General features: G+C 46.4%; 1 protein-coding gene across 3 annotated transcripts; it reads left to right on the top strand.

Annotated features, from left to right (window-relative positions):
• The first annotated feature begins 180 nt into the window (after nucleotides 1–180).
• On the top strand, nucleotides 181–21,825 carry MORF4L1 (mortality factor 4 like 1). 3 transcript variants are annotated; one of them, XM_030457083.1, is made up of 13 exons: nucleotides 181–320; nucleotides 3,618–3,664; nucleotides 6,200–6,267; nucleotides 8,509–8,595; nucleotides 9,292–9,372; nucleotides 11,936–11,998; nucleotides 15,773–15,798; nucleotides 16,396–16,484; nucleotides 16,762–16,863; nucleotides 17,714–17,802; nucleotides 19,033–19,205; nucleotides 19,548–19,632; nucleotides 21,128–21,825. In XM_030457083.1, exons 1-13 carry the CDS (start codon nucleotides 281–283, stop codon nucleotides 21,210–21,212), a joined length of 1,035 nt encoding a protein of 344 aa, XP_030312943.1. In that variant the 5' UTR covers nucleotides 181–280; the 3' UTR covers nucleotides 21,213–21,825. The 3 variants fall into 3 exon arrangements, with proteins under 3 accessions (XP_030312943.1, XP_030312945.1, XP_030312944.1); XM_030457085.1 differs by lacking the exon at nucleotides 9,292–9,372 and having other exon boundaries at nucleotides 201–320; XM_030457084.1 differs by lacking the exon at nucleotides 11,936–11,998 and having other exon boundaries at nucleotides 201–320.
• Nucleotides 21,826–22,618: the final 793 nt, after the last annotated feature.

The raw sequence follows: 22,618 nt of genomic DNA, 5'->3' as shown, positions 1-22,618 counted from the left end.
AGTGCTGGGTTAGCGGATGGACTGGATGTTTTTTAAGGTCTTTTCCACGCAAACTGATTCCACGGTGCTGTGATCTCAGCCCGTCCCGCAGCGGGGCTCAGGCTGCGGGGCGCTCCCCGCACACAGAACTACAACTCCCGGCATGCGGCGCGGCGGGGCCCGGGGCGGCTGCGCGGCGCGGGGGGGGCTGGGGCTGGGGCCGGGTCCGACCGCGCATAATGCGGCGGAGGTGGTGAGGCCCCCGCGGGGAGGGGGCGGGAGGAGGGAGAGTCACTTATAAATGGCGCCCAAGCAGGACCCCAAGCCGAAATTCCAGGAGGGTGAGTCCGGGGGGGGGGGGGGGGGGGTGTGTGCGGGCTGGCGGTGTGGGGATGGCGGGGCTGAGGAGCGGGGGAACGCGGAGGAGAGGCCTGAGGGGTGCGGGGTGGGTGCGGTGAGGCCTGGTCGGGAGCTGAGGGAGGGCCGGGGATTCCAGGGGGCTGCTGGGTGGGGGAGGCGGCTCCAGGTGCCCGGGTGGGCTGCAGGTGAGGCAGGGGGGGTTCCCCGCACCGCAGAGCCCCGGGTGCGTGTCCCTGGGTGTGCGGGGAGGGGTGGGCGGGCCGGGAGGGAACAAAGGGAACGGTTTAAAGGGCGGGGGGGGATGAGGGGAAAATGATCCTGGTGCTGGTTCTGTGCGGTGTCAGTGCGGGTGTGAGGAGGAGGAGGAGGGGGACAGAGGGACCTGGTGCGGGGACACCTGCACAGGGGGGTTCTGAGGGGACACCTGAGAGGCTGCCCCGGCACCAGGGCCCAACTGGGCCGAACTGGGCCGGCCCGTGCTGGGGGCAGCCTCTGCCTCCCGCCAGCTCTCTCCTTTGTCACAAGGCAGAGGGTAATGGCAGAGCTCTGAGGTGAAGCTGTCCCGGAGGCCTGGAGCTCTGCCAGGTTTGGGTTCAGGTTCTTGTCAGCCCTCAGCACGGGCCATGGGTTGGTTTGTGGCTTTCACTGCTCGGCCCTAACAACGTGAGAACGTGTGGGAAAAAATGAATTCCTGGGGTTCTTGTCTCCCTTCCTGTTCCTCATCGTTCTTACCCATAAGATGGGGGGCTTTCCTGTTCCCTGTTCCTCTAAATCTACTTCATTTCTTGCAGACATGGGCATTCACTGGCTGTATAAATCTGTTTAAACCTCCTGTGTCTGTTAGGCTTTTATTTTTTGATTTTGCAAAAAAGAGGATTTATTTACCCTTCCTTGGAAGGGAGCTCATTAGGAATTCTCAGGGCAGTATTCAGATGACAGCTGGCACTGGTGGTGGAATCCATATCTACAGCAAAGCACAAGGTTTATTTTTTAGGTGAATAAGAGTTAGCAGTCTGGTTCTGGGAAACTCATTTTGCATACATTTGGGTTTTTAGGTGATAGTTGTGGTTGGTACTGACATGGATGACTGAAAATCCTGGACAGTGGTGAATGACAGCTTCTTTCACCCTTTCTTCTCTGCCTGTCCCTCGCTGTAGCTTCTGAGCTGGACTTCTCCCACAGTGGTGATTTATCTTTAAAAGCACCTTTTGCAGAAGAATGACTGGAGTTGGCTCCTGGGGTAGCTTACGTAGCATTCTAATTGTGTGTGCTTTGTGGCTGCTCACACTGGGGTGTGTTCAGTCCTGCATCAACATTCCATGCCACGTGTCAGAGCAGGGGTATTGTTAACCTGTAGGAACAGTCAGGGCTTTAATGGGTGAGTCATGTTATAATAATTAATATGAAATCAAGTGAACCACAGAAACTTAAGAATTCCAGGCTGAAAGCATGTCCACAGCTGTAGGAATATGAGTAATCTAAATTTAGTAGAGAAGTTAAAACATGTGCTTTTTTTTTTTTCCCCACAAATGTGTTTGTGGTCTCTGCTGCAACGCTGAAAGTGGAGGAGAGAATGGGGGAGAGGAGAGGCCTTGGGCAGGTCTGCAGTCACTGGGAAAGGAGCAAGAGCTTGGTAGGGTGGTTCTGTTTTTGCTGTAACCTCCCTGAAAACTGAGATTCCTGGTGTGTGTTTTTAAAATAAATCCTGGGTAAGTGTGGGCATCTCACCTAGAAAGACCTTGCATAAGAACTGAAATAGAGGTGTGACTTCCAGTGGTTATGTTGTGTGGGGATAATAACATGGCTTCTACTTGTTAGCAGTGACAGTAATGGCATTTTTGTCTTTGGAAACGTTCAGTACTTTTATATTTTAAAAAAGGCACTTCTGTGAGAACGTTTCTGAACAGTTTTCATCCTCGAGACATGGAAACATTTTGCCAGCTGAGTTCCATTTCTGCCACTTTTGTTGTTCACAGACTTTACAGTGCACACTTGTCTCAGTTCCATGAGGAGCCTGGGATCCTCCAGACTGGAGAGTGAGGAAATCTTAAAACATGAACAGTTCTTTCTAGTCAGGAGAGGAGGGAAGCAGTAAAAAAGCTGCTCATCAGAGCCTGGGTGTGTCAGGTTGGAGTGTGGGGTTGTAGGGGCTGTGTCTGCTTGTCTCCACTCTTGATGATGCAGTGGTGTGGGTGAACCCTCCCTTGTGCTGCAGGCAAAACCAGGTGCTTTGTCCTCATCCAGAGCTGGGTTCCTGCTGGGGATGCAGCCCTCTCCCTGCACATCCCTCCCAGCCCCCTCTGGACACAGCAAGAACCTGGATGTGTTTGTACAGCACCCACCTGGTGTCCTGGGCAGCTCTCAGATCCCAAACCTCCTGGAAATCCTGGCAAGAAGTGGGTGTGTGCTACAGCCTGGAGCGTGTTGTACAGCTTCTCTCTGAAAGTGTGAGGTGCTGCAGCTTCCAAGGAGGAAACATCTGGACTCAGGCATCCTGTGTGAAGGGTGCTGAGGTTCCCACAGCAGAACCACCCGGGGTGACCTTGCCAGTGAGGAAGAGAAACAGACTGAAGAACAATCTCTCCCTGCTTGGAAACCACCGAGTGAGCAGGTCTGCTTGCTGCTGCACACACTGGCACCCTTCTGTCCCACAGCTGAGAGGGGCAAACAGTGTCAGGGTCTGCCTCTTCCTGACTTCATTGAGCTAGAAATTCCACGTGGTGTCTGTGCTTCCTGCAGGAAGAGGCAGGAGCACCAGTGACACTTTTGTGTCAGAAGCCTGAGATGCAAAGGTGACACCTCTGGTGACAAGCTGAATTCCTGCTCTGTATCAAAATGCCATGGCATGGAGAGGAAAGAAGCCCTTGCAGGGAAACAGTTTCACCTGCTTGGGTCCTTATGCTGAAGTCATCCCTCTGCACTGAGCCTGCATCTGAAACTCAAGGTGCCTCTGAGGTGCTCTCTGTGCCAGCAGCAGCACACGAGGCAGCAGTGGCTGGGGGTGTGAGGAAGAACACGAATTTGGGTGCCAATTGTTTGCTCAGTTGTCCTTGAATCAGAGAGGTCCTCGGGAGTCTTCATGGCCTTAAATAATCAGAGCCCTGATTTTCTTCTGTACAAGAGTGAATTTGCTGCTTAATCACCAGCATCCTTCTCAGATCACTGCCTCTGAGTTATTTTTTAGGCTGCTGCTGGATTTCATCTGTGTTGTGCTTGATGCTTAGGATTTCACAGAAATGACAGATGTTCTAAAATGTTTGTCTGCAACTTTCTTCCAGGTGAACGAGTGCTTTGTTTCCATGGACCTCTCCTTTATGAAGCAAAGGTATGTGTGGTTGCTTACTGCTGCAGAGGGTTCTGACTGCTCCCCAAGAAGATTAGGAATGGTAGTGGTGTACCTGCTGTGCCTCAGTGGACAGAATTAAGGACTGGAATTAAAATAAAGGAAATCCTGACAATATTTGAAATTAATTAGTTTTAAATCCCAGAGCTCTGTATTATAGAAAAAAAAATCACAAACCCCAGTGGTACTGTGCAGCTATTCTGGGAAAGTACTAAAAGCTGGGTGGTGTTGTGACCCCCCCCATGTCCCCTCAACACTGGGAGGGGTTTGTGCCCAGGGATCTGGTGCTGGGGTTGATGCATGAGCCAGGAAATCAGCTGCAGGCTGAGCTTCCTCAGAGCTGGAGGTGGCTGAGTACACTCAGTGGTCTTCAAATGGGACAATGCAGCAGAAAATAGTGCTGCATTGAAGGGACAAAGGAAGTGGCATCCCCAGGTCTGGCTTTTTAACCTCATCTGCTGCAAATCTGTGACCTGGAGGAGAATCCCTGCACTTCACAGAGGGGCTTTTCTGCTGGGCCTCAAGCAGATGTCACTGCCATGCCATCTTTTACATGGGAGGAAGAGCTCCTGGTTTGACTGCCTGCTTCCAGTTCTGGAATTGAAACTAAGGGCTTTTGGGTTAGAAGACCTGCAGAAATCACTCTTGCACCTTAATCAGAGATGTAAATCCATTAGGTTTTAGTGGCAGTAGATGTTAATTGGTGGGACAGCTTTAGGGGTGGGGGTAGAGAAGCAGCTAGAAGTACCTGGCACCTCTTCTCATGCTCTCAGGAAACAGTCATTCTAATGATAAAATAACATCAGACAGGGGATGGGCTTGTCTGAAACATCTCCACTGGAGTGATGCTGCTTTGTTCTCTCCCGTGCTGTGGAACCAGAGGAGAGGTTCATGTGAACCTGTGCTCAGTGTAGTCTCCTGGCCAAGGGCTGGTGGAGGAGAGGAATCAAGGCTTCTGGTGTTGGGGGAACAAGCTCCTGGTAGCAGCAGTCTGAACTCTTGGTCAATGAAACAGCCCAGAGCTCTGTGCTGCTGTGCTCCTCCATCCTGTGCCCCTCTTCTCCTTTACTCCAAGGTGGAATCAGTGTTGCAGGAACTGGCTCTGCCAGCTTGGTGCCAGGAGGCATGGATCTCCCAGCTGGGAAGATAGGACAGAGATTTCTCCAGCAGGAAAGAGAGTACTTTGGTACAGAAATATATTTGAGTCTTCTTTTATACTTCATGTTCTTCAGAACAAGTCAGCACTTGTTAAGCACACTGCCTGTATCTGGCAGTCTAGGTGAGACTAAGTGCCATGTGTGGCATTTTGGAGATTAGCACTGAAATGTGATGTTCCTCTCTCTTTGGTGACAAGGACTTCTTTAACTGGAGAGAGTGCAGGAAGGATTTGCTGCAAAGGTCTTGAGAAGCTGTTGTACAGTAGAAGGTTTTGCCCTGTGATGCTTGGGTGCAACCCAATCAGCAGGGAAAGAAGAGAGCAATTACAACTTTTCTGGGTAGCTTTTACTTCAGAAAGATTCTGTGATTCAGTGTGCTGTGCACCTCCCTCATTAGGTCACTGTTGTAGTGAAATGGTGACATTTTGTGGATCCTTGCCCCCTTCCTGCATGCTGTGCCTCATCCAGCCTGAAGCTCAGGGCAGGAGGTGGGTTCTGGGCTGTGCTTTGCAGGAGGAGCCCTGTCCCTGGCTGTGTTTTCCTCTTCCCTAGCTGTGGTAGCTTGAGCTCTGACATGGCAGGGGCAGGGGGAGCTGGGTTGTTACCTGGCAGTCTGTGGGGTTGTTCCAGGACCTTCCCTGCTGAGCAGAGGGCCTTGCAGCTGGCAGTGGGGCTGTGCTGAGCTTTAGAGCAGGGTTTGTGAGGGATGCTTCTGAGTCTGAGGGGTGTTCCTGAGGGGTTGGAGTGACCTTGCTGTTTATTTGTACCCTTTTTAATAGCCCCCTCTGAATCTCTGTAGCTAGGGAAGTTTCTGTAGTCATAGGCCAGTCTTTTGATGGAAATAACTGTTTTTATTGACCTGATGTATAATTTCTTAACCTAGAAAAGGCCCTTACTGCAACTCTTTCTACTGAATATAATGCTCTCTCTGTGGCTGTAGAGATCCTTATTATTTATTTTACTTTTGAAGACTCCTCTACTTCAGCCAGCTTACCTGTCTGTGAGGTAGGGGCCTGCATGTGAACGAGCTCTCTAGTGAATGGCTTTGGCTAACCTGGGGGTAGTGAAGTCCCTGCTTCTGGGCTCTGCTAAGTCATCCTCAGGGGCTCCTGGTCCTGCTCCTGGCTCAAGGTGTCCCTGTGGATAGCTGAGCAGAGTCACTTCTTTGCCTGGCCCTTCCAAAGCTGTACCTAGGCAGTAACTTGGGTTAGAGAACTCCCTTCCTGCTGTGAAATAGCTGCCAGTGTCCCAGTTGCTTGCATGGAGATCTCTGCATGTTTAAACTCTGAAACTAACACAGCAGAATTCCCTTGGGGCTCTGCTCCCACTGGCACTGACTGCCCTTTCCTCTCTGTTGCAGTGTGTAAAGGTTGCCATAAAGGACAAGCAAGTGAAATACTTCATCCATTACAGTGGTTGGAATAAAAAGTAAGTATTGAATAAACCAAAAGCAGGATTTCATTTTCCTGCACAGGAGAATGCAGGCTTTGTCAGTTTGAGAGGGATTATTAGCACCACAGTGTCCATGGTGCTGGGAGATTGTTTCTGACATGGACCAAAATGCTTTTTATACCTCAGCCATTGATTTACAGGAGCACAAAGCAAACATTGAGGTAATAATTTCCCTCAGAGCTTTGGCTGTGTTAGACAAACTGGCTTGGGGTGTCAGCAGAGTAATGGGAATGCTTTATAGTGTTCTGTTTGTTCAGGTTTGAAAATGGTTACTGTAATTTCTCCCTGGCAGAAATACCTGAGGACAAAAACTTCCTTGTTACAGGTTGGTAGGAGAGGCAACCCCTACTGAGGTGGAGCAAACCTCTACTCAAATAAAAAAGTGTACTTCACTTTTAGAGTGCTTCTGGCAGCAAAGCTGTGGAGAAACATGTCTGAGTGAGGCTGCAGGCAGGAGGGGGGAGGCTGGCTGGCTGGTTTAGTCCTTCCCAGGAGCAGGTCTGGCCTCTGTTCCAGCTCCTGCCTCATGCCAAGGTAAAACTGGATGCTTTTCCACTCTGAAAAAATGGTAGGGTTCTAGGTGAGAGATTCCTGAAGAATAAAGCTGTCTCCATGAAATGAATGTTCAGCCCATTCAAGGTGAATACTTTGGTGACATTATTGCATTTATTGCCTTTTTTTTTTCTTTCATTTGAGTGGTGTCCTGCCACTAAGTTTGGGATTTAGGAGAAGGGGAACTGTTTTCAAAGCCATTAAAAGCTTCAACTCCATAAGTCTTCCAGAGAGCACTTTTTCCCTGTTTTGCTGGGTTTTGTTTCATTTCAGTGCTGCAGACTCTAAGGTGAAGACTCTTGTCACTCTGTCTTGGTGTCACTGATGTGACTAAAACCTCTTTTAATCTGTAACATTTTTGGCACCTCTGCACCTCCTCCCTGCCAGCAGGACACCTCTGCTCCCTCTCCCTTGGGAACACAGCTGGAGGGACCAAGCTTGGCTCTTCAAGTGGCTGCTGTACGTTCTGAGGCAGCATTCAGCTGGCACTTCCTCTCCTTGTTACCTCTGCTGAAGGGTGCTGTGAGTGATGTTGGGACTCCTGCTTCTCTTGCCTGTGCTGTTTGAGGACTTTGGGCCTCCAGGCTTCCAGTTAATGACATCAGAACTGGCATTGCTGCAAGACCTGGACAAGTGGGGCAGTGTTACTCCTGAATTTTGATGTTCTGTAATTACAGCCCTTTGTTCCTTGTTAATTGCTTGACTAGGTGGTTTGTTTTGCTTTGGTTTTTTCCAAATATCAACAGTTAGGATACTGAAAGTTTCTTCCTCATCCAGCATAATTCACCTCACAGTTCCACAGCACTGCTTTGGGAGGTCTCTTGCAGCTGTACAGACAGGACTGAGATAAGTGACCTGATATCTGACCAAAGAATTATCTTAAAAACAGAGTTTTAGAACATGTCCAGCAGGAGCTGTGCCTCTCTGGCTTCCTGGATGCTTGGCTTAAGATACTTACAGACAGGATTGGTTTGGCCACCTTCATCTACCAAGACTGTTTCTATGAAACAAAAATGCCACAGGACTCTTGTAGATTACCTGCTTTAGAATCATTTGGCCACTTTTAATGTGTTTTATTTGAAATAAATAACTTGTCAGATTACTCAGATTATCCACTCTGTCAAAGTGGAGTTCTTGCTCTTATTGGCCATTTCCCCAACACCTCTTCTCTTAAATCATTCACTTCAGATTCTGCAAACATTCATGCCATCTTGGTTTCCTTCACAGACAGAAATCAGAGCTGCTCTTCTTACAGTAAGATCTTACTGCTGAATTTAACCTATAAAATATTGGAACAAGTAAAGGAAACTTGCTTCATTCTATAGTTATGGCTACAGGTGTCCCATCATTTAGCAAGAGTAGAATTTTTTTTTCCTGAGATGTTGCTTTTAAATTAAAGACAGTCCCTTCCCCCTGAATTGTCAAGTTGGGGAAACTCTTTGGAGATGACTTAGGGTTCTACTTCCCTAGAGAAATTGTTACAGCTCCAGTCAGTGGGAAATGCATTTGATAATTTATACTTTGAGCTGAGACAGTGCAAGACCTGACACCAAAGTGGAGTTCAGTCTCAAGTTTTGTGCAGCTTTTAATTGACTGTTGCATGGAGAATGCAATTATGGGATGATTTTGAATGACCTTATGATTTTATTTTCTTTATTTTTTCAGCTGGGATGAATGGGTTCCAGAAAGCAGAGTGCTCAAATACGTGGACACCAATTTGCAGAAACAAAAAGAACTTCAGAAGGCCAATCAGTAAGTATTTTTGTTACAAGTCCTTAGTGGGAATTTTTTTTTTTTTTTTCAGTTTCAATCTAAGGGAAGTTGGTGAATTTGGGGGGGAGGAGGGAAGAAAAAGCATTTAAGAGGCCTTCCCATGCTCACTTATCCTTGAGATGCTTTGGCTCACAGGGTTGTTCCAGCTTGGTAAAGAGGATGCTGATACTTAGTTTTAAAATGATGACTTTAGATTTTAAGGCTGATGAAAGGGAGAGGCAGCCTGACAGCAAGTCCATTCTGCAGTGTGGCAATTAGGTGCCTAAAAACCAACCCTTCAAACATGCTCTGGCCCTAAAACGTGTTGTTAGGTGGTAGGGATCTTCACAGGCAGCCTCAGGGTGCCTACAGATAGTTTGATTTTCATTAATGCTGATTTTGCATTAATACTTTTTATCAAGAGTCTGGTTTATACGTTTCAGAAGCAATGTGCTGCTCTCATGGGATGCAGAATAAGAGGGATGGGAGGGGGAGGAAGTGGATGTTGCTGCTGCTCAGGGTTGTATGCAGCAGCCTAAGTCTTTTCCATACTGAGGTGAATGTTTTCCTGCACATGACATGTACTAATTCACAGAGCCATTTACCAGCCATTCCCTAAATGCTTTGCATAACCTTTGAGGGGAAAATAAGCTTCTTTTTCCATCAAAGTCATATTTACAACTTTACTCTTTTAAGGGAACAGTATGCAGAGGGGAAGATGAGAGGTGCTGCTCCAGGCAAGAAGACTTCTGGTCTGCAGCAGAAAAATGTTGAAGTGTAAGAAGCTGTCTTGTTGGTTTTTCTTTTTTTAATTGAAAACCACCCAGAACACCACAACACCCCATCCCCAAAACCTCCCAAACTTCTGCTTGTCAGTGTTACTATTGACCTCTAAATAGTATTTATCTTAGCAGGGTTCTCCAGCCTAAACTGCATTACTGCTGACATAACAGCCACGTTTCACTTTTGTGATTCCACAAGGCCTTTGTTATTAATCTGCCTTCTGGGACTGTGCATTGGTCAGTCCTGGGTCCAGGTACCAAGCAGGCAGTGACACTCTCTGCTTTTGTGGCACTTTATTGCTCTTACATTAGTGAACTGACACTCAGAAAGTGGTGAGTCCCCTTAAGGCTCTGGTATCCTGGTGAAGGCAGTTTCTGTATAGGGAATTTTACACTCCTGGGAAGCTGTGGAAGCACTTCTGAACAAAATCCTTAAAGTGCCTTGCTTTCTGTGTGCACAAGTGTTAAAACTGCATTTAGGGAGCCTTTGTTTTGCTGTTTTTGACAAAATGGAGCCTGTAGGCTGTTTAAAAGTGGTTTTGCATCTTAAAGAGACCAGAAGCAAGCTCAGGCATTTATTAGAAAAATGATGTCTGGATGTAACTGTCAGGTTTCTTGCATTCCATCCTTTTTATTTTTCAGAGTAGGCTGGTATATGCTGGTGTGTTTTCATGATCAGGTTCTCATTCAGTCAGCAGCTCTCCTGCTTTCCTCATGTGCCATGAAACTCTTCTGTTTGGGGTGGGACCTCAGTTAATTATAAAGATGGCTGTGACTAATGAGATGTTTCAAACTCCTAACTTCATTTCTGATTCTGGTTTTCATGAGGAATCTCCTGAAATGACATCAATTCCTGCTGAGAGCATTTGGCAGCAGCCTCAGGCTTCCTGTCTCATTTAGGGCCAGCTTTATCAAGGAACAGTTACTGATTTGAGAAGGGCAGTGCTGATGGGTACAGTTAATTTTTTTGCTCTAGATCCTGAATTCAGATTCCATTTGGGGATTAGTGAAAGCCCAGCCAAGGCTGTGAATTGGCTCCTGACCTCTGGAATGGGGTTCTGATGGATCTGGGCACAGTGCTGTGCACTGACTCCCTTGTGTGTGATGCTCTGGGTCCTGGGGTGCTCTGGGTGCCCCATCAGCTCAGGTGAGACCTCTGACAGGGACACAGTCACCTCTCTGTCATCTTTTGGGGACCAAAACAACCCAAACCAAACATCTGTTTAGCCAGTTCCTAATGAATGTCATTAAAATCTAAATAAACCAGATCTAAATTATGAGCATCACCAGTTTGGCTGCTCCAGGGGTTGTTGTACCCAGGTCACCTTGCACTCTAGTCACTGGGAGCAGGAGTAATGTCATGTGTGACTCAATTGAAGTGTCTGCAATTAGGATTATGGGGAGCATCCCAGTGGTAACTTCAGGGTTAGGCTCCCCATGCTGTCAGCTTTAGTCACCCTGAGAGTTCAGTCTGATTGCAGGGGCATGAGTTGCTCTCTCTGGGTGAGTAAATGCTAAAGGTGAACCTGCACCTGAAATCAAGGTTGGCTGCTCAACCACACCCAATAATGTTGCATCCAAGGGAGATCCACACAGCAAAACCAATTTCCTCTTAAGCCCCTGTGGAGCTCTTAAAGCTGGAAAAGATGTCACCAGGTCTGTCCCTGCTCTCTGCTTGGAACCAGGTGGGGTAAGAGATGACTTTGCCTTTTCCAGTCCCCACTGTGGCTAATGGGTGGTTGTTTCCAGCAGAGCAAAAGGAGACAGTGACCTCATCCTCTGCAATTTGTTTTGTGTTGATTAAAAATAATTAACTCCTTGATGGTGGATTGTAAGAGCTGTAAAGGGGAGGGAGGAGGAGTATTGGCATGAGAACTGCAGTCTTGCACTGTGAATTCCCACTCAGTTGTTGCCCTGATCTTGCTCCTAGTCTCTGGCTGTTATTCAGTATCCTGCTGAATCAGACCTGTGTGCCTTTCAACAAAGTCTCCCTATTTTTCTTCCCTGTTTGGAGGCTCAGGGAGAGGAAACACTTTGGTTTACCCTGGCAGTGCTGCAGGGTTGTGTTACTGATGTATTATTGATCCAGCTACTGCTTCTCACACCCTGCTTATGGTTAAAGGCACGATGGCTGCTGACAAACCCCAAAATACAGCTCCAAAAGAACCAACTTTGGGATTGTTCTCTGGTGTGAATCTGAGGTCGTTGCAGATACCTAAAATATTGATGGTGGGGAGGGGGAGAAACTGGTGGTGCAACTGTTCTAAAGGGGTAACACTGTCAGCCTATTTGAGCCTCAAAATTTACCTTTTGTAGCATTCTTGGAGGACTGAGCCCAGGGAAAGGTAATTCCTGTTTTGGAACTGATTCCTCAGAGAGCCAAATCATAACGGGGAGGAAACAGCAATCTCAGCAGCACTGACTCCTCCAGGAATGCTCAGGAAAAGGCTGTTAATATGCTGCTCTAGAGGTGAATTTTTGAATCTCAAATAGATTCTCTTGAAGGTTAAGCACTAGGTCTGACATTCTCTCCTTAACTCAAGCCCCATTGTGCCTAGATTTTTCAGACGAGATGGAGCCCATACTGTTTGCTGTTTGGAGACCCCTACAATATCGACGCGGTGAGTTAAGGATGGATTGTCAAACCAGGATTTTCATCCTGAGATCCAGATGTTCCATAGGTTTATTGGAGAGACTCTTAAAGTCCTCACTTGGAATGCTCTGAGCTCTGGGGGCAGCTCAGTACTGCAGCTGCTGCTTTGGTCTGGGTGTGTTTAAAGCCACCCCCTGCTCAGCTGGGGCAGGGGCAGCCAAATGCACTCAGTGCACCCAAAAAGTGGGGGAGAATTGGCTTCAGACTTGTGAAACTGGCTGGTTCTAGAAGGTTGCAGTTGGTCTGCATGCTGAGTTCTGCTCCCATGGAAACTGGGAGCAAACTGCACTGTCCTCTGTCAGCCCTGGGAGTGAGGCTGCTGTCGTGGTGTCAGAAATGTCAGGTTTGAATGTGCTGTCTTCTTATCACTGCCTTGAGGTTGTTCAGAGTAATTGTTTCTGTGAACTGCAGCAACTGGCCCCAAGGGCTTTTGGGGGTGTTTGTAAGCAGTATTTCCTCAAACAGAAATGTGTGTGAAATGCAGGTTTTGTTAGTTTTTAAAATAATTACCCACCTAACTAGAATCCAATGTAAAAAATAATTCTGTGTGGCTATAGCAGGCTGCCAGAAATGGAATACAAGCCTGCAGACACTTCTCCAGACTGTTTGAGTCTGCTGAATTCCAACTTGTAAGAGTTGATGCTACCCTTGATGGGCCTAATGTTACAACTTTCAAAAATGCAGTAAAAAATTGGACTTAATGGGTGCTTGGAAAACAGGAAGGGCAGCTGAGAGTGTTCTGGAGGGAAGATATGGCACTGAGTAACACTTGAGAACAACATCTGGGTTTAAGTGAGATGTGTGCAGCCTCAACAGAGATGCTCCCAAAACAGTACCTCAGTTTGGGATTTTTTTCTGCTCATAGAAGGCTTGTTCTTAATCTGAACACATTACTCAAAAGCATGTGCTCCTTGTGGCATCTCTGCTATCTTTGGTCCATCCAGGAGCTCTCACCAGCTACTTCAAGTCCTCTCAATGCCAGGCAGCATGTGAACACTGCCTACACGTCTCCTGTCTGGGCTGTGGTTACACCAGCTCCAGCCAGGGATCTTCCAACCTCTCCTGCTGTCTGGTGGTCACCAGTAACATGTGTTTAGGGACAAACAAGTGAGACAAGTCTAGAATGATGCTTTCCCCCCAAATACCCTTTTTGTTCCTGGCAGTCTGTAATTAAGGGACTCTAGAGCTGGAGGCTCTGCCCATGGGATGGGTTTAATCACCCTTGGGAGCTCTGTCTTCTGTTTATCCAAACTTCTGAAGCCTTTGGGCACCCCCATCCTGAGGCAGTGTGTTCCCATTTCAGTTCAGTACCCTGCTGAGGAGGGGAGCAAGGAGGATGACTCCTGCCTTGCAGTGTCTGCTGCTTTGGGATTTTTTTTTTTGCCTTTTACATCTCTCTGAAGGAAAATGTGTTAGTTCTTCAAGCTTCCCCTTTTATCACCAGTGGTACCACTACCACACTTTCCATCTTATTCCTGCCCCTTTTTTTCATCATGGCATTTGTGTTGAATTGTCTCTTCTGAGCTATTCTTTTCCACTGAGGGTTTCTTAGACCTGTCCCAGCAGACACAGCACTTGAGAGCTCTGAGCATTAACCCTGGCTCTTTAATGCAGCCTTCTGGCTGCTTGAGCTGGTGCCCAAGGTTCTGTGACAAACACTTGGTTATCTTCCTTCTGATGAGCACCTGTGGGAAGGGGACGTGCAGCCTTTCAGTATGTGGTTGTCTCCTCTGTGCAGTCTCACCACTTGCTGGTGAACACAGTCCTGGGCTGGAATTCCAGGACTCTGCTCCTGGGGCAGGGCTGCTGCTTTTCCTCCTGGGTCTGCACCCTTGAAATGCAGCATTTTACTGTCACCTCTTCAGTGAGCTCTCATGTTTCCTACTGATGATCTTCTTTCTCCACAAGTGCAGATGGTTGTGTCAGGAGTTTATTTTTGGGTTTCTAATTTGGTCGTTTTGATCCCCAATGCTTGAATGTTCTTGTTCTAGCTGCATGTTCTTGTTTTGCTGAAATAACCCAGCAGCAGCACTTCACCTCCACAGCTGCCTTCACTGGGTGAAGAGTGGAATTCCAGCCAGTCTGCTGCACAGGCTTTCAGAACTCTGCCCAGTGCTCATGTTCTGCCTCTGACCTCAGCTTTCTCTCTTCCCTGACACAGATTTCTCTTTTAGCCTTTGCAAACAGATGGCTGCTCTGACTTGAAACAGAGGTGTATGGCTTGAAATACAGAGAATCAGGATGTAAGAAATGAGGTGGGAGAGCACAAGTAGCTGCTTAGAGTGGTTTCTGCCAGAATCATCCAGAGCAACATAGATGTGGGATGCTGGCTTATTTGCAGTAGTTCTTGAAGGATTTTATTGCCTGTCTGCTCCAGTTTAAGATTCTGCCTCTAGACTAATGCTTGGCATTTTTATCTTGGGATTTTTAGTTCTGGAAAGTACTCCCTGATCCTCCTTGTTTACTCTAAGTCTGGAAGAGAAGATTTTCCCAAGTCCATTATCAGTGACTTATTGGCAATTGGTCCTTTTTCCTGGAGAAATGATCTTTATTCTGCCCACAGTTTAATGCTTGTTTGTGACTTGAAGTTTGAAGAAGCTTTAATCTGCCTCTCTCCAGACCTTCCTAGAAACCCTGCCTACTTCCTGACCCAGATAAACCCAGTTCAGAGCCTGAATACAAGAGTCACTTGAGGTAGTGGTGACTTTCTGAGGAAATAATCTTGGGCTGGTGAAGAGTTTTATCCACACACTCAGTAGTTCTTTTGAGAGGCTCCTGTTTAATAGTGAGAAAATGGAAACCCAGCTAGGAGTGCTCTGAGTGAGAATCTTCTGAAAATGTTTAGTAAGTGTACAAAGTTCAGATAATAAAGATCCTTGTTAGGACAGTTCAGTTTCCTCATTGCTGCTCTTGACCTATCTGCATGTTTACACGTGTGCAGTGCATTTCAGGTGTCTTTAAAATTTTTGGAAGTACAGCTCTTCATTGGGAATAAAAATAAGGGCTAAGGATGGAGACTTTAGACAAGTGTGAAGTCTGTATATTATAAATAGGAAGTGCTGAGAGAAGCATTTGGAAGAGTAATATTAGGGACAGAACTACTTAGAACTCAACAAGATTTTCCTAGGAAGTGGCAAGTGCAGTTGTGATCTCTCCTAAAAGCTGATCCTGGATTTGCTGGCAGTCCATGCAGCTTTGGGTGTATAACTGATTGTGTTGTTTCAACTTCCCTCTCTTGCTGCAGTGCTAAAACTGTTTTTTCAGTACTTTACTGGAAGCTGCTTCAATTGACTGAGATTTATCTGATCCTTTCCAGCACTCCTATTTCCTTGTTCCATGTTCTGTCTCTGAGTGATCCCTGAAATAAAATGCCAACAAATCTACTTGGCTTTCCAAGAACACTTGGAAAGATGAAACATCTGTAGATGTTACTTGCCCAAGGGTCAGTGCTGGTTTTGGGTGTTCTTGGCACCTTCTGGGGTTTTGTAGATTTAAGCTTAGTGATTTTCCCCCCCCCCCAAAAAAAGGTGAATTATATAAATTACAAGAAATACCTTGTATCATAACACTGGATGCTAAATCATATCTGACATTTCTTTCATGTGCTTAAATCCAAATACTCCCTGGGCCACTGAGCAACCACTCCTTGTTCTGAACTTTGCTGACACTTTTTCTGGCTTTCTACTTTGGATTCTTCAAGTATTTCTATCTTTGTTTGCAATAATTTGTGTTCTTCTTGCAGGAAAACAAAAAAGAACAAACAGAAAAGTAAGTATGTCTTTATTTTGTATATAAATGGGTATCCCCAGAGAAGGACTCTGAGCTGGAATTCAACCTTACAGTCTGCATTTGCTTTATCACCTTGTGCTGTTCCTCTTGGATGTCAGATGCCTTTTCCTCTTGGTCAGGAGGAATGCAGACTTCTCTGGTTTGTACACAAATCTGTCAAGATTTTGACCTCATCCAAGTTAACAACCCAGTGATATTGCTGTGGAGCTGTGGAGATAATTTCATGAGTCCAACTTAGACATTGAGTTGGAGATTCGAGGTATCTGCAAAGCTGAGCTGCTGGTTGCAAAGAATTCTTCTGAAGAACCTCTGGATACTGATGTAAAACCTCACAGAAACCTCCATCTTCAGATGGTGATGGAAATACAGCAGTTTAAACTGCCACAGAAATGTGGGATTTGCAGAATATATGTAATATAGAAAACAAAAATAACCCCAAAACCCCCCAAGTGCAAAAGGTGATCTGAGAGAAATTGGAGTCTTACTTTTGAACCCTGCTTTTAAATATTCTTGTACTGGGTTTTCTTACTGGCTTCCCAGTTTCTTAAGCAGCATGATGCCTTTTTTTCTCTCCAGCTCCAGGAATTGGAGAAGGGAGCAGTACCAGTGAGACTCCTCAGCCTCCCAGGAAGAAGAGAGCTCGAGTAGATCCAACAGTTGAAAGTGTATGTGTCTGGTTCTGCCCCAGGGGGTTGGCAGCAAACTTCTTTCCTTTCTCAGAAATGCAGACAGCAATGGTTTGTCCTGGGAAATGGCACAAGTGCAAAACTAATTCTCAAGTGGCCTCAAACATGTAAACTGTTTCCTTGCTCCCTGTGGAGCCTACAGGAATTATTTTAGTAATTTTTCACCAGTGGTGTATTTCAGTTGTGGAATACACCATGGGGATGGGTGGCTCTTAGCTTGGCTAGTTACTTGAAAGTGGCTTTACTTTTTTTTCAGGAAGAAACATTTATGAACAGAGTTGAAGTAAAGGTGAAAATCCCAGAGGAGCTGAAGCCATGGCTGGTAGATGACTGGGACTTGATCACGAGGCAAAAGCAGGTAACTTGTCAGAACTTGGCCATGGATAGGCAAGGAGACTGGCACTAGAATTCCAGATCCTCTTCAAGTGCAGTGTAGAGAAATCTCCAGTATTTGCCAGCAGCCTGGGGGCTTATTTGATAGTTTGCATTCTGGTTGGATTTTACCCAAAGGTCCCTTGTGAGTAGGACTGTCCATGTAGATGTGTAGAATAGATTGGGTCATATCAAGCTGAAAAGGGAAATGATTGGAAACACTAAGCTTGAAGTGTGGTGTTAACACTGCATGCTTGGCCTGCTGCTGTGCTTTGAGCAGTGTCCTGAGTTAGCAGAGAGTTGGTTTGTAGGAAAATCCCATGGGATGTGTGTTTTACCTCATTCTTCCTGCCTGCTCTGGCTGTCACTGCCAAGGTCTGCCAGGGTCTGCTCTTGTTCTGCAGCTCTGATAGAAGCTGCTTTTTAGGGTAGTGATTCCTACCTTCTGCCAGGCTGGATCCAAAGAAAGCTGCCTGAAACACTAAATTAAACTTTGCTTTCCATTCAAAAGATGAAACTCTCTTGTGAAATGTATTATGTGAGTATATACATACAAAAAATAAATTGTGAGTGCTTTGCTGTGTTCCTTTGGCTCTTGGGGTGACTTCAGTTCCTCAGGTGGTTGTGGAGCTGCACAAGTGTTAAATGGAAATGTAGTTGTGTTACTGGGTTTGGGGTGTGCACAACTGTGACAGTTTAGTGTTCCTTTACCACTTAACCTGATAGATTTTATTCTACAAGTATCAGTGTGTATACTGATGTCATCTTAGCATGGAGATATAAATGTCTGCACAAATCAGACAACTTGTGTTTGCTTGGTTTTGCTTCTTGTGTAGCTCTTCTATCTTCCTGCCAAGAAAAATGTTGACTCCATTTTAGAGGATTATGCAAACTACAAAAAATCACGAGGAAATACTGATAACAAGTGAGTAGTGATCATTTCAAACCCTAAGTGCTTCTCCTGCTGTTGTTATTGGACTTGTACTCTATGGAAAACTCAGTGAGATGATTAAACATGGCCCAGCCCTACTTCAGGCTTCATGCTCTAAAGCCAAGGAGTTCAAGGAGTTTGGAAATCTCTGAGGAGGTAATTCCAAAAGGCACTTCTGTTCTCTGAGTGCTATTTCTGTTCCTCCCCCCTTCCCTGAGCCTTGCCCTGAAGGAGCTGAGAGAAGCCATGTAAATAGTTTTCCATTCTAGCTCAGGCTTCCTACCTTGGGCAAATAAATTCATTGGCACTTGGTAGGTACAAGCTGAACAAACTATAAAAAGGTGCTTGGGAGATGAGCAAAGTGTTACTGTGTGGGTGGACCCTCTGAGGGAGGTAGAGGGGTGAGGGACAGGGAGGTAGAGGATGATGACTTCTGAAAGAATGAGATGGGCAGAGCTGATTGCCTTGTTGTGACAGCTTTGAAGATTCTTATTTGTAATTGCCCTGACAGCAAACAAGGGGTGTTTGCTCTAGGACAAAGCTTCCCTGTTGTAAAGGGAAACTAGAAACGTGGAGTTGCTGTATCCAATTGAAGAGGAAGCATCTTGCTGCCTGTCAGGGTGTTTTAACATTCCTTTGTCATTGTCCTGATGTCTGTCCTGCATTTGTTTGCAGGGTGGAGTGAGGGTTGTGCTTCTCAGGAGGGCAGTGTCACTGCTCCCTCCTCCATGGTTCCTCTTCAGTGAGTTGTGAAGCTGGAGGCTGCAGAAGTTGGGGGTTGAGAGGCTGAGTTAGGAAGGGCCAATTTGCTGGAGTGTTGGGTGCTGTCCCCTCCTGCTAAGCAGCTCAGCCTGGTTACTGAAAGTGATTTTGTGCTTTTAAACTGGTGTGAACTGGGATTAACTTGGGTTGAAAGCACAGGAGCTGGTGGGTGTCCCTAGAAATACCTCCTGTTGCTCTGAAAGGACTGCTCTGAGTTAATGTCTGAGTGGGTGAGTAAAGGCAAGGCTTTTCCTGGCTGGCCTGAGTTCAGAGCAGTTTATTTTTAGGGTCTTGCAATGCCTCATCCCCATGGCTGTATATTTTAAGGTCTCCAGACAACTTTCCTTGAAAAATCTGAAGGCTTGCAGAAGAGAATGATGTTGATGGTCTCCCCAAGCCAGCTCTCAGCTTGCATCCCTGCAGCCAACACAACAGGAGTCACAGTGTTCCTCTCTTTGCCAGGGAGTATGCAGTCAATGAAGTTGTGGCTGGAATCAAAGAATACTTCAATGTCATGCTGGGAACTCAACTGCTCTACAAGTTTGAGAGGCCCCAGTATGCTGAAATTTTAGCAGACCACCCCGATGCTCCAATGTCTCAAGTCTATGGTGCCCCACACCTCCTGAGGTTATTTGGTGAGTATCATCTCCAGAGGTGGAAGAAAAGCTGGCAGAGGGGCTCAAGTGCTTCCTTTTCCTCTCTTGAGCCTCAGTGGCTGTCAGCTGCAGATACCTGACAAGCAGCTGTGAAACCTGTGGTTTCATTCCTTCCTTACTCTGTGCACCTAAAATGTCCTCAGCCACTCAGGGATTTGGAAGGGAAATGGATTTCCAACAATCTGGTTATTTTAGGTGAGCTTTGTCTATCTAGAAATATTCCTGGGCTGCTTTCCTACACCAGAGCCAGGCTCCAGGCTGTGCTGGGACACTCTGGGACCTGCTGTTTGTCACCAACAATTGCTGCTTCTTTTGGCACAGTGCGTATTGGAGCCATGCTGGCTTACACTCCTCTGGATGAGAAGAGTCTGGCTTTGCTGTTAAACTATTTGCATGACTTCTTAAAGTAAGTATTTTTAAAGTCTGTCAGTAAGAAAAGTCACCAGGCACGGGCTATTTTCAGTGAGAAATTGTTAAATAACATACATGAGATATATATATATATATATAAATATCTTCAGCCTGTGTGTGGTATGTTCACTGCAGACTGCAGTGAAGTTTTCTGGAGCTCTGCTCAGAAGTAACACGAGTCAGGCTGGCTGTAATCCCTCCAGTTATCCTGAGGGTATTGCTGGTTAAAGCAGTGTTTATGTACCTAGCAGTCTGCACTTTAAAATGCCCCAGTCTGCTACTGGTTTCAAAATAAATGGTGGAGCAGGGATTTGTAGCTGCTATAAAAAGCAGATTACAATTAGAGCAAACTCTCAAGTTACACAACAGTTACTCAACCAAGAGCAAATGTTAAAACCTGATGAACCCTCCTGATGTTGTTCCTGGCACACACTGGCATTGTAGCTGCAGTGCTGCTGTAGACATGTCACTTGTAGAATGAAAACCTAAATAATACAGGACTTCAGTGCCAGATGTGTTTATAAAATAATAATAAAGCAGACATGGCATTTCCTTGCTGCTGTAAGGAGCTGTTGAGTCATTTGATGCTTCATCCACCTGTAAATGTTCCTGAGTGGGAGACTGTAAAACCTACAGCAGAGTTTCCTGTTTAGCTCTTAGGACAGCCATAAACATCCCAAACTGGTTGTCACACAGAAAAGATGTTCTGTGTGTTTTCATGCAAGGCTTCAGTGATCTACCTGTGTTTGGAAACACTGATTTGTACATAATTGGTGTGGTTATTGCACTAAGCTCTCCTGCAGGTAAAGATCAGCTGTTACTGCTGGTATTTGGGGAAAGGTATTGGAAGTTGAAGGAAAACCCTCCAAGCAAACATAAGAAAAATGAACAAAAGCAAATGTAAGGCAGCTAAGGGCAGCTAATGTAAGGGAGCTAAACCCAGAAATCATCAGATTTCCAGAGCAGACTTTCCTGGGACTGGAGTCTGGAGTTAGATCTGGTTTTGAGTCAGTCAAAGGCAAAAGGCAAGTGCTGAAGAGCTTCCAGATGGAGAGAGGAATGGGAAGCCCTGAATCCATTGGATGGCCAATAAATAATGGCCAATAAATAATGGCAGATAATTCTGCTCTGCTGCTCTGGCACTGAGGTGCCCATTGCTCCTTTTGCTGCCACTCATTCACCTGCTTCAGTTCCAGAACTTCCAGAAATGGGCTGAGCCCCTGACTGAACCCCAAGTGTCAGCTGCTTCACCCTGTTAATCTGAACCTCCCTGAGCTCACTCAGAGCTGGAGTTGCTGGGCAACTTGTTTGGAATTTTTTATCTTTTTCCCCATGAACTGTTAAATCTTCAGCTGCTTTCCCCAGCTCAGTGGGTAACAGGTGTACGTTAGATTTGCACCCCTGAAATGGTGTTTAATGGTTCAGTGTGTGGCTGGAAACAGCAGACTCGAGGCAAGAGGGTCATTTAATCTTTTCATGAATTTTCCCAGGTACTTAGCAAAGAATTCCTCTGCCCTGTTCAGTGCCAGTGACTACGAGGTGGCCCCTCCGGAATACCATCGGAAGGCAGTGTAGTGCTGTGCCAGGAGGTGGTGGTTGCATCCCTCTCATCCTCTCCTTCTACACCTTGTTCTTCACCTTTCTCTTGCACATGTCTCTATTGCACAGATGATGTAGACATAAAGTGAATAAAGTTGTGTGTTTTCAGACAGAACTGGTAAGTTCTGGAGGGTTCCTTGTCCCGAAACAGAAGCTTTGGAGTCTCCTGGGAACTCTCTGGTGTTTCTGGCTTGCTCCTCATCATCAGTGGGATGGGAAAAGAATTCATTATGCTTTCTCATTGTATCAACTCTTCAGTGCTCGTGGGTCTCTGACATTGAATTTGTCTCTCTAAGCTGCTTTACTGTGTAGTAACCACAAATGCAGACTCTCAGGCTGAGGTTTGTGATCACCCAGTGCTGGTGCTATGGATTAGTCTGACTTTTAAACCCATTTACTTTCTTGGTGTTGGAAGTAAAACGTTTGGTCCACAGGTGGATGCTTTTGGTTAGGTAGTTGAAGGACTGTGACTTTTTTTTTTTAATATTCTAACAATAGCAAATGTGTTATTATATCATAGTGTCTTGGAAATGTTTGTCTTTCACAGAGCTGTTTTACAAACCTTCAAATAAACTTTTTTTTAATTTCAGATGTTGTTTTTATTATTTGCATCAGTTGGTAACAAGCAGCAGTATCCTGTTGAGTCTGATCTCAGTGTAGTAAGTCTGATAGGAAGTTCTGCAATCTTAACCTGGAGATGCTGAGTTTGTTTTATTCTGAGGACTTGGTTCCAGCCCCTGCAGCCAGGTTCAGTGGGTGAGGTGAATCCTTTTTCTCTGGAATCCTCACCTGGTCTGTAAGTAAACTGAATTTCAGAGCAGTGGTACCAGGTGTGGTCACTGCTCCTGAGCCCTGGGAGCTCCTGCAGTCAGTCACTCCCCTCTTCTAATCCAACTTCAGCTGGATAGAGGCAGGTGAGCTGTGCTCTGCATCTCATTCCCAGCCTCCTGCTTTTGGGCTCTCTGGAATCTGCTCTCATTCCCATGCTCCTGATTCCTGTCCCAGTATCACAGCAAAAACAGAGAGGTGGCAAAGGAAGGGATGCAGGAGAACTGGGAACTCCTGCCAGGGAGGGTCTGGCACCCTGAGGTGCCTCCTGGGTTATTTTCCTGGGCAGGTTCTGTTGCACTTGGCTGTGACCTCCCAGGCCTGGGGCAGCTTCTCCTCTGCTTGCTGCTCCAAGTTCCCTGGGAGCTTATGAAAAAGAGAACGATCCTGTCAGGTTCACTTACACCCTTTTTCTGGGAGGGTCACCAAGGGAACTGGCTCTGAGCTGCACTCTGCTGGGTCAGCCTGTCCTCTCCAGCTTTTGTTTCTCCTCCTGCCCTCCCTCTGCCTTTCCCAAGGCAGCTCCATCACGAGGTGACCCCCTTGCTGCTCCA

The sequence above is a fragment of the Calypte anna genome, chromosome 10 (assembly GCF_003957555.1).
Source record: "Calypte anna isolate BGI_N300 chromosome 10, bCalAnn1_v1.p, whole genome shotgun sequence".
In the NCBI taxonomy this organism is placed as follows: domain Eukaryota; kingdom Metazoa; phylum Chordata; class Aves; order Apodiformes; family Trochilidae; genus Calypte; species Calypte anna.
Note: the sequence above shows the minus strand (reverse complement) of the source record. Positions and strands in the feature narration are given on the sequence as shown.